At 36.7% G+C, this 14653-nt stretch overlaps 1 protein-coding gene and 2 pseudogenes across 2 annotated transcripts; all 3 read right to left on the minus strand.

Annotated features, from left to right (window-relative positions):
- Positions 1-597: 597 nt before the first annotated feature.
- Positions 598-3017, minus strand: LOC137711112 (beta-amylase 3, chloroplastic). The gene is made up of 4 exons (XM_068450319.2): positions 2375-3017; positions 1938-2148; positions 1659-1769; positions 598-1517 (listed from the first exon to the last, which is right to left on the minus strand). Exons 1-4 carry the CDS (start codon positions 2896-2898, stop codon positions 726-728), a joined length of 1638 nt encoding a protein of 545 aa, XP_068306420.2. The 5' UTR covers positions 2899-3017; the 3' UTR covers positions 598-725.
- A 6108-nt stretch (positions 3018-9125) lies between these two features.
- On the minus strand, positions 9126-9793 carry LOC148696433 (beta-amylase 3, chloroplastic pseudogene; annotated as a pseudogene).
- On the minus strand, positions 9721-11357 carry LOC137709939 (beta-amylase 3, chloroplastic-like; annotated as a pseudogene). Its single transcript, XR_015963682.1, has 4 exons — positions 10799-11357; positions 10363-10572; positions 9998-10107; positions 9721-9863 (listed from the first exon to the last, which is right to left on the minus strand). The product of XR_015963682.1 is annotated as a beta-amylase 3, chloroplastic-like (transcript).
- Positions 11358-14653: the final 3296 nt, after the last annotated feature.

The raw sequence follows: 14653 nt of genomic DNA on the forward strand, positions 1-14653 counted from the left end.
ATTTTATTTTTTAACAAACACTATTGTCTACACCAAGGGGGAGGGGGTGGAGTTAGACTCACAATAGGCTAGCAATAATGTGGTTCAGATTCGCGTTTGACGAGAATCGAACTTAAGATTTCTCATAAGTGGCCTATGTCCTAGTTAACAACCTTAATAGTCAATCTAATTATCCTCATTTATACAAATCTACGCAATTGTAAACTAAATTTGTAAATATGTGATTACTATTTTATAAAAAATTAGAGTAAAATAAAAGAAAATATTTTTTAGAGTAGAAAGGTTGTACAAACTTAACACCACGATTTAAATGTTGTATTACTTTTGCTTTTGGTTATTTTTTTCTTTTTCAAAAGATGCTATTTGAGGATTGAAACACACATTGAATACACCTAAGTTGTGAATATCTAGTACCTGGCGGCAGATTTGGAGGTAAATTCTAGCCGGTCGTTGATTTGCCAAAAAAAAATAGTTAAAGCGACTTAACTTTTCGATAAATGAACGGTTGGAATAGAGCTTAATTCCATAAAACTGTGACTGTCAAAACCAAGTTGCTTCACAATGAAGGTGCATTCCAGTTGAAGCAGAGCCAGGACATGACCATCAAGAGGTTTCCACCATATATTTCATCCAATTTAAAAGACTGAACGATCATATAGGTGAGATCACACCCTACAAAGGCTTGTGATGGAACAAAATAATGAAACAACCAATTTCTAGCATCTCTACACAAGAACAGTTTCCTTGGTTTTCTCGACTTTCTTCTCTTTGATAAAACGAACAAAGAGGTCGCTTCCGGTAGAGTCGCACTCTGAAAGACTTCTGTTCCGGCCACCTTCTGCCATGCTTCTCACAAATTCAACCATGTTCCTCCAGTTATCCCCCTCGAACAATCTCTTGTTCATTCGGAGATATGTAAATGCACTTAGTGAATTGCCGGAATCTGATCTGCTTGTTGCTAAAACTTGTGCAAACGCACCAGTGTCATACCTCTCCAGGGCATTTTCTCCTGCTAGGTCAATTCCAGCACTCTTGGTCGCCATCTTTACCTGCCTCACCAGACCTTCTGGTGAGCAATTTGCGTGTTCAGGCTGTTCTCTATCTTTCATTTCCATGCAGGTGAAGTTTAATACAACCATGTTTTTGCTGAACATCCTGGCTGTTGGTACGTAACCATCTCTGTGTCTAGTGTTGTAGTAGCCTGCAGTTAATTCAGCCGCATGTGATCTTGATCCGTAGTGCCAGTGAATCCCAGCAATCTTTCCGGATAGTTTAGCTCCAGATCCTTGGAATACTCCTTTCGCAGCTGACAATATTCTATCTCCGTGTCTTAGTAACTTTCCGGAGTACCATTCCAGGAAGAACTGTCCATACTCGGTGTTCCATGTTCCCTCTCTTTTGAAAAATCCGGTGTCTTCAGGAAATTGATTGTACTGGCCGGAATCATGGGGTCCACTTCTTCCCCAATCTCTCTTCCCCAATGCCTCTGCTGATGCTTCCAAGGAAGCTCTCATGTACTGCATGGCATAAAAACTTGTTTAGGAATAACGAATATCAAAAAAAAAAAAAATTATCGAAATATATATGATGTGGTTCGGTTTAGGGTCATTTAATTGGTCAGCAGAAATGGAATAAAGGCTTCTATTCAGAATAATTACCTTGTCATAACATTGGAATTCCCCGATTCCAGGAAACCTCCAAGTTCCGTTGCTTTCTGGATAAGCTGGATATCTGAGCTCCCCACAAGGACCCATGCCTACTTGAATTTCCTGTGCAAGTAATTGGAATTGAGTTTCCAACTTTGAAACAAGTCCCTTGTAATTTGAGACGAATGTTGGCAAAAATCTCTTCATGTCTAGTTTTTTGAACTTCTGAATTTCTACTTCAAAAATAATAGCATAAAGTTGAGTTATAACATTTTTGTTGCAGATAATTACCACAATAACGTCGCCCAAGTAGTCAATGAATCTGTCGTGGAAGCTCCTCATGTAATCGGTGTAGACCTGAATGGGAGTTCTTCCTCCGAGAACAGGCAATGAATCACATCCCAAGGATATGTACTCAGGATTCCTCCTGCCTGATTTGTCTGTGTAAACAAGGTCAGGGTTCTTGCTGACTTCTTCAAGCACCCATGGAGGTAAAGGAATGCTGAAAATTCATAAAATTTGTGCTTTAATTAGTGAATCGCTGCATAAATCCACACTAGGCGGAGTTAGATCAAACTCTGGGCAAAAACATAGAAAGCACTTTCTGCTCATAAGCACTTTTATGTTAAGCATGTTCCATTAAAAATCTAATAACATGGCTGTTTGTGTTGTGTAAGTTATAGAGAACATTAAACATAATATACTGCAATTAGAACCACCAAACACACCTGCATGAGTCTCCAACATTTCCTCCGCACTGATGAAAAGACATGACGACTTGGATCTTCATGCCGTGCTTTTGCACCATCTGCACAAGCTCGGCATACCCTTCCCAGTTGTACTTGGAAGGTCCGTCCTCCTCCACCAATCCCCACCACACATCCACCATAACTCCTTCAACCCCTGCTTGCTTCAGGGCCATCAAACTCGCATTCATTGCTCTCGGCTTATTCAAATGCCCTCCGTGACTCACCGTATCAAGCGGAAGCATCACGTACACAGGCACCTTGTTGTCGGAGCTGGTGTGAGCAATACCTGGGAGTGCATGAAGCAACTCTCTCCTTCCATCAGAGATGGTCATTAAGTTCTCGTGCAAGAGCCGTGTTTCTTGCATTGAACTCTTTGCCCGGACACAGCATGATGGCTTGATTTGCGCAAAGCATATCGTGCCGGGGGAGTCGCCGGAGGTTTTAAGGCCCTTATGGTCTTTAAGATTGACGAACGAAGTTGAAGAACGGAGAGTTAACGTCATTGTATTTTCTGAATTGTGTTTTGGGTTTTGAATGGAAGGGAAGGGAAGAGAGAAAAAATGATGAGAATGGATGAAGGGGTTGCGTGCTTATTTATAAAATTAAATTCCCTCTTGAGGAATGGCCGGTTTGGTGGGATCCAGTTGAAATGATAAAAAGTGCAAGAGATCAAAGCAGCTCAGCTCACTTTGTTCAGTCATTTTCTCTATACGTGGTTGCACCTCGTCCATTCTTACAATTTCCAGGAAAATGTGAATTTCCTTTTTGGTCACACGGAATTTGGCGTTTAAATTGGAAGCAAATTGTAACAGTGGTCTCTTAACGTTAACTGAATTGGAATAATGATTTTTTTAATTAAAAATTCATAATCATTGATCTTTTAACTTATAAAAACATGCAGCTATGATTTTTTTATTATCAACTTTATCAAAATTTCTGTCAAAATGAGTTACTTGCAATGTACACAAGGCTAAATCAAAGGAGAAATATAGAAAACAAAAGTGTAAGAGGTCAAAGCAGCTCAGCTCATATTTTATTTTATTTGTTGGTCCGACTCAGCGCACTTTTTTTCAGTCATTTTCTCCATACGTGGTTACACCTCTTCCATTCTTACAATTTCCAGGAAAATGTGAATTTCCTTTTTGGTTACATGGAACTTTGGCGTTTAAATTGGAAGCAAATTATAGCAGTGGTCTCTTAATATTAATTAAATTAAAATAATGATTTTTTAATTAAAAATTCATAATCATTGATCTTTTAACTCATAAAAACATACAGCTATAGTCTTTTTTATCACTTCATTAGAACTTTTGTAAAAATGAGTTACGTACCATGTACGTGAGGCTAAATCAAGGTAGAAATATAGAAAACAAAAGTGAAAATTGTTCTTAACTTTAATTTAATCGGAGTGGTTCCTCAACTTTAATCTAATTAGAAAAATGATCCCTCAGCTTTAATCCAATTGTAGTAATGGTTCTTCAACCGCAAGTCATGTCAACAGAGGTTATGACGAAGTTGACGAAAATGACCATAGCTACACATTTTGATGAGTTAAAAGACCAAACGCTCCAATTACGTTAAAGTTAAGGGATCATTGCTACAATTTTCTCTTAAATTGTAGTACATGTGGAAATTTTAAAACTAATTAAAATTTTTGAACCGCCTTTAATTTGTACTGGTTTTGTTTCTCCTGTGTTTTTGGCCTTGACTTATGGGACAACTTTCAAGGGTATATTAGTCATAAGATTTGGATAGATTATAAATATTTTAGTATGCTTAACACACTTGAAGCCGCAAGCATTCATGCATGAATCTTTGTTGGATATTCTTATGCGATTAAAATATCTTGAGCTAGCTCTTGTGATATTTTGATATATCTTGAGCTCCTCTCTCTAAAGATGAAAATATCTTCAACTGATGATTCATCTCGTCTGATATTTTTGGACCAAAATCTGTCATTTTCCATGTTTTGCATCTAAGTTTTGTTCATTTATCATTAAACCCGCGTGAAGTGATGGAACTAAAGCTTTTGTTTCGATTGCTTCCCTTGTCTAGAATGTAATTGCTGGAGCACATCAAACTGTTTATGAACTGTTGTATGGTTTTGGTTGTGCATGTTTTAAGCTTTTTATTGTACGTTAATAATGAAATGCGGCTCCATACCACTCTTCTAAAGATCTAGAATGTAATTGCTAGCATCAAGCGGTCACTTAGTACCACAGTTTAGTGGTATTCTTCTTTTCTTGTAAGTGAGAGGTCTTAGGTTCGATTCTCGTCAAAGGCAAAATTGAACCACATTTTTTAATAGTTTATTGTGAGGTTAAGCTCATTCCATCGTTTATTCAAAAAATAAAAAATAAAAACATCCTAGGTGTGCCTAGGCGACTTCAGAGGTGGGACAGGAGTGATTATATGCCCAATGCGAATAGGCGAAAACTTGCCTAGACGGCTGAAGGCGGTTGATTGGGCGTTCCCAAATCGATCAACAATCTAAAATTGAAGTCGAAGGGCTCTATCCTCTAGTTAACTGTAACAGTGCAACAGCATCTTCAAGAAGAAGATGACCATAAAGAAGAAGATTTTCTTTTTCTTTTTTCTAAAGACTTTGTCTAAAACGACATCATTTTAGACAATTTTTTAATTTTTTTAAATGATTTGGCCCAAAACAACATCGTTTTCGCCAAGTCTATTTTTTTTATAACACACAATAGTCCCTTGTTTTTTCATTTTTTTTTAATAATCCACGGCTATCCCCAATTATACTCATAACAGTCCCCAATTATTTAGGTTCCTTAAGGCTTCACCTTACACCTCAAAACTTTCATCTAAACGGGGCTATCCATAAACACCTTGCCTAGGCCTTTACCTTTGCCTTTTAAAACATTGGCTAGCATGAACGAATATCTGTAGGTATTCTATTCTTCTTTTTCTTTTTCAAATGCTTGTTTATCTGTGAAAAAAACAAACGAAACGTCGGGCCTATGTCTATAATTTGGTGTGATAAGCATTGGGTGGTTTTGTTTTGAACAGTGTAGAGAAAACCCACAAACAAGCTAGCTAGGGTTGTGTTTGGTCTATGTGTGTTAGACGACACCGCATTTTTGTGGATCAGAAAATATCTCAGGAATTTTAAGTTTTCTTGGCTAGCAGGTGGCCCTCTACCACATTGGTGGAGAGAAATGATGTCCTTGCATGACGGCCGGAGTTCGAATCCCATCAGTTGCAAACTAATTTCTAACTTAACGACAATATCACTCTAACTCCCAAAACAAAAAATAAAAAAACAAAAACAAAAACAAAAAAAAGCCGGTTTACAAAATTAGCAATTGAGCATGTGGTTTCCAACAATGTCTTTGCTGCTTTCACTTGTCTTGGATTTTATGTCTTTCCATTATGCCCTCAACTCTAGAGTATTCAAACTTATTCGCTACGACTCCGCATTTTTTATTGTTTTTGGGAAAGTTTTGGCCGTTCATGTACGCCTCCCTCTCACAACCGCATCATCTGTACTCATCACGTGATGAGTAGATGTGAGGAAGAGGCGTATACGGCCATTCCCATCCTAGTCGCACCACCGGCAACCCCGTGATGAGAAGAAGTCCCCATTCCAGGATTTTGGCTTTTTTCGACCAATGCCGCGTTTGCATGGATGATAGGTGGGAGTCGTATATCTATTTGTGTACATATATCCTAGTTCCCACCTGTGTTTGAAATTAACCAAAATAACCTCTACATGTTGCGTGTGTTTTCATATACCGACTGAAGTTTTAATGAGAAACATTTACCTTATTGGCTCTTAATAATAATATCTGCATTGCTCCAAACTCGAGGTAGTAAATTAATTTATTGGGTTGTTAATGGGTATCCGTTAAAACTCATTTAATTGGATATACTATAATATAGAGGTAAGATTGAGAGTAGTGTTGATGGTTTAAGAAGAAATCAAACTAAATGAATCTGAGAGACATCCCAAATATAAGTATTATTAATGGAGTGTTCAGAACCAATAACGACATCAACAAAAAAGTTTGCTTTTCGGAAGATACGAGCCAAGGTCTAGAATGTCCTCAATTATAGTTTTCAATCGCCAGGGCGTTTTGCACTTTGTCCAAAATAGAAAATATGAGTTGGAATCTTTAAGATCTTGATGTTGATTTTTGGTTTTTTTTTTTTTTCGTGTGATGATTTTTGTGGGCATGTACTTAATAAGTCTACCATAAGTATTCTTGTGGAGGTTATGAAAACCTTATCTCTTCGACGTTCACACTCTCATATCCGATTCACCTTTGTCCCAATTCATGAGGAGAACCCCAACAAATTACAAGGAAAATGAAATCCAAAAGGGACTTGTTAACTAATAGGCACTTGCTTGAAAATTCACAACCAAGTGAAAACAATGAGCAGAAGGAAAACAAGGACAATTTTCACATATATTAGGCTTTCTCTTTACTAAAAATGGAACTAGTTGGTAATTTTGTTACAGTAAGCCACCTTTTCAGAAACCAGAAAGACTTAGAGGCATTCAGCCTCTTCATGACTATCATCTTTAGAGTTTCTAACAGACACTTTCGATTATTTGAAACCACTTTTAGCCTCTCTCCCTTGAGTGTCATATGCAACATATATAGTGTAAAAACACTAAGCCTTATAAACTACAGAACTTTATTTTTTTGTCACAGGACTTGAAAATAGTCAAATAATTAAAAGGCCTACTTGAAAGAAACAAACAAACACAAAAAGATCTTTGATGCCTTTGTTGAGAATCATGCAACAAATTAACTTGCAATAAAAAACCAAAACTATAAGAAGGGAGCCTTACATATAAAAATAAACACAATATTTTGAGTAACTCTACTAGTTTTTATACATTTCAAGGAGAGTAAAAATACAAATATACGTAAAGTCCAACCAAAAAATATGGAAACAATTGTTTAAAATACTAGTCATACCCCTAATAATTATATTTGTTAACATAGCCCAGCCTACACAACTTCAAAGAAATCAATATGCTCCATCAACTCAATTCCTCATTGACCTTTTTTTTATGGATCACTTTTGAAACAATATGTAGAATCTGTTTGTATCCTTTATTATTATAATCAGTCTAACGCTTTATCGATCCTTTTTTGCAAAATTAATTTCAAATACATGTATTGAATCAGGTTTTAGTACGCAGTTGAGATCTTCTCATGGTTTGGTCATAGCTTCCTGAAAAAATTGAGCTCTAGTTAGATAAGTGAAGTACAAGAATACCAACTAAAATTCATCTTCAATACTAAGAAGCTCGGTCTTGAGAATTAACTTATACACGGAATCAAGCTCTGATTGCATCCATGATTTACCAGAAAGCTAAGTCGAGATGGAAAGTCTCTAACTAGTTTTTTGATAAATCATCGAACGACAAGAATTCACCTCCAACTGCAACAAAAAAAAAAAAAAAAAAGGATTTTGGTTTATATCAAATCTGAAATACATGAACATATAAAAACGATATATATAAGTAGTCCAAAAATATCAGTGATATATACCAGGAAAGATACATTTGAAATTTAATCAGAATCTACTATATATATTACCATAATTTAAGAAGGTCAATAATTATTGTAATAGTGATTGATGTATGAAACTTAATATGCTGACTAAAAAATTAAAGAATTAAGCAAGTGGTCATTTACCATATTGGTGAAAAAGTGTTGAATTCTTACATGATGGTGTGGGTTTAGCATCTATTGGTAGCTAATTTAATATCTAATCTAACAAAATCTATTGTTTGACCCAAAAAAAAAATTAAAAATTAAATAATTAATGTTTAAAGAAAGAAAAAAAATTTGAGAATGAAAATGCATGAATAATGGATCTTGATATGTTAAAAAAAACCTAACTAGTACCAAATATAATAATTCTTAATGTGGTCAATCCTTGACTTCAATTAGTACACATATGTGGATATCAGTCAAGTTTGATAACAAATATACATGCTAGGTTATCATTTTTTTTCTTTCAATAAACACTATTGTCTACATTAAGGGGAGAGGATGAGGTTAGGCTCATAATAGGCTAGCAATAATATGGTTCAAATTCACGTTTTGAGAGAATCGAACTTAAAATCTCTCACAAGTAGCCTATGTCCTAATTAACAACCTTAAAAGTCAATCTAATTATCCTCATTTATGCACATCTACACAATTGTAAATTAAATTTGTAAGTATGTGATAACAATTTTATAAAAAATTAGAGTAAAATAAAAGAAAATATTTTTTAAAGTAGAAAGGTTGTACAAACTTAACATCAAGATTTAACGGATATATTACTTTTGCCTTTGGTTATTATTTATTTTTTTTTTCTTTCAAAGGATGCTATTTGAGGATTGAAACAAACATTGAAAACACCTGAGTTGTGAGTATCTAGTACCTGGCCGCAGATTTGGAGGTAAACTCTAGTCGGTCGTTGATTTACCAAAAAAATTAGTTAAAGAGTTAGCATCCCGACATAACTTTTCCATAAATCAAAGGTTGGATTAGAGCTTAATTCCATAAAACTTTGACTGTCAAAACCAAATTGCTTCACAATGAAGGTGCATTCTAGTCGAAGCAGCCAGGACATGACCATCAAGAGGTTTCCACCATATATTTCATCCGATTTAAAAAACTGAACCATCGTATAGGTGAGATCACACATTACAAAAGCTTGTGATGGAACAAAATAATGAAACAAATAATTTCTAGCATCTTTACACAAGAACAGTTTCCTTGGTTTTCTCGACTTTCTCTTTGATAAAACGAACAAAAAGGTCGCTTCTCACAAATTCAACCATGTTCCTCCAGTTATCTCCCTCGAACAATCTCTTGTTCATTCGGAGATATGTAAATGCACTTAGTACATTGCCAGAATCTGATCTGCTTGTTGCTAAAACTTGTGGAAACGCACGAGTGTCATACCTCTCCAGGGCATTTTCTCCTGCTAGGTCAATTCCAGCACTCTTGGTCGCCATCTTTACCTGCCTCACTAGACCTTCTGGTGAGCAATTTGCATGTTCAGGCTGTACTCTATCTTTCATTTCCATGCAGGTGAAGTTTAATACAACCATGTTTTTGCTGAACATCCTGGCTGTCGGTACGTAACCATCTCTGTGTCTAGTGTAGTAGTAGCAGCCTGCAGTTAATTCAGCCGCATGTGATCTTGATCCGTAGTGCCAGTGAATCCCAGCAATCTTTCCGGATAGTTTAGTTCCAGATCCTTGGAATACTCCTTTCGCAGCTGACAATATTCTATCTCCGTGTCTTAGTAGCTTTCCGGAGTACCATTCCAGGAAGAATTGTCCGTACTCAATGTTCCATGTTCCATCTCTTTTGAAAAATCCGGTGTCTTCAGGAAATTGATTGTACTGGCCGGAGTCATGGGGTCCACTTCTTCCCCAATCTCTCTTCCCCAGTGCCTCTGCTGATGCTTCCAAGGAAGCTCTCATGTACTGCATGAAATAAAAACTTGTTTAGGAATAACGAATATCACAAAAAAAAATTATCGAAATATGATGTGATTCGGTTTAGGGTCAATGAATTGGTCAGCAGAACTGGAAAAATGGCTTCTGTTCAGAATAATTACCTTGTCATGACATTGGAATTACCCGATTCCAGGAAACCTCCAAGTTCGTTACTTTCTGGATAAGCTGGATATCTGAGCTCCCCACAAGGACCCATGCCTACTTGAATTTCCTGTACAAGTAATTGGAATTGAGTTTCCAACTTTGAAACAAGTCCCTTGTAATTTGAGACGGATGTTGACATTCGTCGAATGATGCCAGCTTGTCCTAGCCCAAATTAGTTTTCCACTGTTTGAAAATCTTTTTTATTTTTCCGGTCGGACACTGGCAAAGGTCTCTTTATGTCTAGTTGTTTGAACTTTTGAATTCCTACTACAAAAATAATAGCATAAAGCTGAGTTATAACATGTTTGCTGCAGATAATTACCACAATAACGTCGCCCAAGTAGTCAATGAATCTGTCGTGGAAGCTCCTCATGTAATCGGTGTAGACCTGAATGGAGTTCTTCCTCCGAGAACAGGCAATGAATCACATCGCAAGGATATGTACTCAGGATGCCCCCTGCCTGATTTGTCTGTGTAAACAAGGTCAGGGTTCTTGCTGACTTCTTCAAGCACCCATGGAGGTAAAGGAATGCTGAAAATTCATAAAATTTGTGCTTTAATTAGTGAATCGCTGCATAAATCCACACTAGGCGGAGTTAGATCAAACTCTGGGCAAAAACATAGAAAGCACTTTCTGCTCATAAGCACTTTTATGTTAAGCATGTTCCATTAAAAAGACAATAACATGGCTGTTTGTGTTGTGTAAGTTATAGAGAACATTAAACATAATATACTGCAATTAGAACCACCAAACACACCTGCATGAGTCTCCAACATTTCCTCCGCACTGATGAAAAGACATGACGACTTGGATCTTCATGCCATGCTTTTGCACCATCTGCACAATCTCGGCATAACCTTCCCAGTTGTACTTGGAAGGTCCGTCCTCCTCCACCAATCCCCACCATACATCCACCACAACTCCTTCAACCCCTGCTTGCTTCAGGGCCACCAAACTTGCATTCATTGCTCTCGGCTTATTCAAATGCCCTCTGTGACTAACCGTGTCTAGCGGAAGCATCACGTAAACAGGCACCTTGTTGTCAGTGCTGGTGTGAGCAATATTGGGTAGTGCATGAAGCAACTCTCTCCTTCCATCAGAGATGGTCATTAAGTTGTTCTCGTGCAAGAGCCGTGTTTCTTGCATTGAACTCTTTGCCCGGAGACGGCATGATGGCTTGATTTGCGCAAAGCATATCGTGCCGGGGGAGTCTTCAGATGTTTTAAGGCCCTTATGGTCTTTAAGATTGACTAACGAAGTTGAAGAACGGAGAGTTAACGTCATTGTATTTTCTGAAGTGTGTTTTGGGTTTTTGAATGGAAGGGAGGGAAGAGAGATGGAAGAAGGGGTTGCGTCCTTATTTATAAAAATAAATTCCGTCTTGAGGAATGGCAGGTTTGGTGGGGTCCAGTTGAAAAGAGAAAAAGTGCCAGAGATCAAAGCAGCTCAGCTCATATTTTATTTTATTTGTTGGTTTCACTCAGCTCACTTTTTCAAAGTCATTTTCTCCATACAATTTCCATTCTTACAATTTCCAGGAAAATGTGAATTTCCTTTTAGGTTACAAGGAACTTTGGCGTTTACGTTGGAAGTAAATTGTAGCAATCGTCTTCTCAAAGTTAATTAAATTAGAGCAATGATGTTTTAACTAAAAATTTATAATTATTTGTCTCTTAACTTATAAAAACATGCAGCTATGATCTTTTCATCAACTTTGTCAAAACTTCTGTCAAAATGAATGAGTCACGTGCTATGCACGTGAGGCCAAATCAAGGTAGAAATATAGAAAACAAAAGTGAAAATTGTCCTTAACTTTAATCCAATTGGAGTGGTTCCTCAACTTTAACCTAATTAGAGAAATGATCCCTTAACTTTAATCCAATTGTAGTAATGGTCCTTCAATCATGAGTCATTTTAATGGAAGTTCTAACCAAATTGACGAAAATGACCATAGCATCACATTTTGATGAATTAAATGACCAACACTCCAATTGGGTTGAAATTAAAGGAGTATTGCTCTAATTCAATTAAAGAACTATTGCTACAATTTTCTGGTGAAAATTTTAAAACTAATTAAAAAATTTGAACCACCTTTAATTTGTACTGGTTTTGTTTCTCCTGTGTTTTTGGCCTTGACTTATGGAACAACTTTCAAGGGTATATTAGTCATAAGATTTGGATAGATTATAGATATTTTAGTATGCTTAACACACTTGAAGCTGCAAGCATTCATGCAGGAATCCTGGTTGGATATTCTTATCTAATTAAAATATCTTGAGCTAGCACTTGTGATATTTTGATATATCTTGAGCTCCTCTCTCTAAAGATGAAAATATCTTCAACTGATGATTCATCTCGTCTGATATTTTTGGACCAAAAACTGTCATTTTCCATGTTTTGCATCTAAAGTTTTGTTCATTTACCGTTAAACCCGCGTGAAGTGAGGGAACTGAAGCTTTTGTTTCAATTGATTCCCTTGTCTAGAATGTAATTGCCTGAGCGGGTCAAACTTTTTATGACCTGTTGTATGGTTTTGGTTGTGCATGTTTTAAGCTTTTCATTGTACGTTAATAATGAAATGCGGCTCCATACCACTCTTCTAAAGATCTAGAATATAATTGCTAGCATCAAACGGTCACTTAGTACCACAGTCTAACGGTATTCTTCTTTTTTTGTAAGTGAAAAGTCTTAGGTTCGATTCTTGCCAAATTCAAAATTGAACCACATTTTTTATAGGTCATTGTGAGGTTAAGCTCATTCTCACGCTCGTGTATATAATACCATTTGTTCAGGAAAAAAAAAAAAAAAATCTGAGGTGTGCCTACACAGCTTCGGATTTACACCATTTGTTCAAGGTTGACTGGGCATTCCCAGATCCATTAGCGATTTCAAATTGAAGTTGAAGGGCTCTATCCTCTGGGTAACTGTAATAGTGCGACGGCATCTTCGGGAAGAAGATGATTGTCAAGAAGATTTTTTTTTTTTTCTTTTTCTAAAGACTTGGTCTAAAACAATGTGGTTTTAGACAATTCTTTAATTTTTTTTAAATGACTTGGCCTAAAACAACGTTATTTTTGCCAAGTTTATTTTTTTTTATAACCCACAATAGTCCCATGTTTTTTTTTTTTTTAAGTAACCCACAACTGTCCCCAATTATACCCACAACATTTCCCAATTATTTAAGTCCCTTAAACCTTCGCCTTAAGCCTCAAGACTTTCACCTAGGCGGAATTATCCACAAACGCCTTCACGTTAGCCTTTTAAAACATTGGGTAGCATTATCGAATATCTGTAGGTATTCTATTCTTCTTTTTCTTTCAAATGCTTGTTTATCTGTGAAAAAAGAAACGAAACGTCGGGCCTATATCTATAATTTGGTGTGATAAGCATTGGGTGGTTTTGTTTTGAACAGTGTAGAGAAAACCCCACAAACAAGCTAGCTAGGGTTGTGTTAGGGTTGTGTTTGGTCTATGTGTGTTAGATGACACCGCATTTTCGTGGATCAGAAAATATTTCAGGAATTATAAGTTTTCTTGGCTAGCAGATGGCCCTCTACCACAGTGATGAAGAAAAATGATGCCCTTACATGACAGCGGGGGACAATATCGCTCAACTAAAAAAAAAAAAAAAAAAAGGGGGGGTTTTCTGGGCTTTGGTTGATTTAGGATAAGAGAGAAGTAGTAGTGCTGGGGATGGCATTATCAATTGAGCATGCGGTTAACAAAGTCTTTGCTGCTTTCACTTGTCTTGGATTTGATGTCTTTCCATTAAGCCCTGAACTCTGGAGTATTCAAACTTAGTCGCTTCAACGACTCCGCATTTTTTATTGTTTTTGGGAAAGTTCTGGCGGCTCGCGCACGCCTCCCTCTCACAATCGATTTGTCCTGGGAGGTCCCGAACCTTTTCGGAAGTTCGAAGAAACACTTGTAATCGACTTTCGGGACCTTTCAACAATTTAAGCAGGTGCAGCGGAGAAGCTTGTTGCTTCCATGGATGTGCATGCAGTAGTGCTTATAACGAAGAAGAAAAGGTTTCTAATTTTTATTTTAATCCTCCAAATCGTCGCAACCTCCCAACTTTAAACTCAAGTTACCCCATCCCCTAGCACCATTTCCCATTCCACCACCTCTAACTGCCTAATTTTATTTCTTCCAAATTCATTTAAGTTTTGTAATCCTAGAATCTAGTCTCAACTTCCAATTGTAATATATATGTTACATTAACAAATTTCATCTTTGTAAAGTCATTAATTGATGTGTTATGTTGCTGAGGAGAATTTGTTGGTTTTATTACCTTTGAGATTAATCTTGATTTTTTTTTTTTTTTTTTTTTTTTTGAAAGCGGGACAACTAGTGACAAGCCATGGTTTTATTACCTTTGAGATTAATCTTGATTTTTTTTTTTTTTTTTTTTTTTTTTTGAAAGCGGGACAACTAGTGACAAGCCACGATTATCCATTCCTTCTAAAGGCCTAGAAGACTCATAGAGACATTTCAGCTTTCTCTTGGCCACAGTCAAGTAAACTCACCAACTTAGAGCCTCGAACTCGGGACCTCCTTGTTTTTTGTATTTTGAGAGCCGAAATATGCGCCCTTACCAGTTACCACTGGCC

The sequence above is a fragment of the Pyrus communis genome, chromosome 6 (genome assembly GCF_041283825.1).
Source record: "Pyrus communis isolate YQ-2024b chromosome 6, ASM4128382v1, whole genome shotgun sequence".
NCBI classification, from domain to species: domain Eukaryota; kingdom Viridiplantae; phylum Streptophyta; class Magnoliopsida; order Rosales; family Rosaceae; genus Pyrus; species Pyrus communis.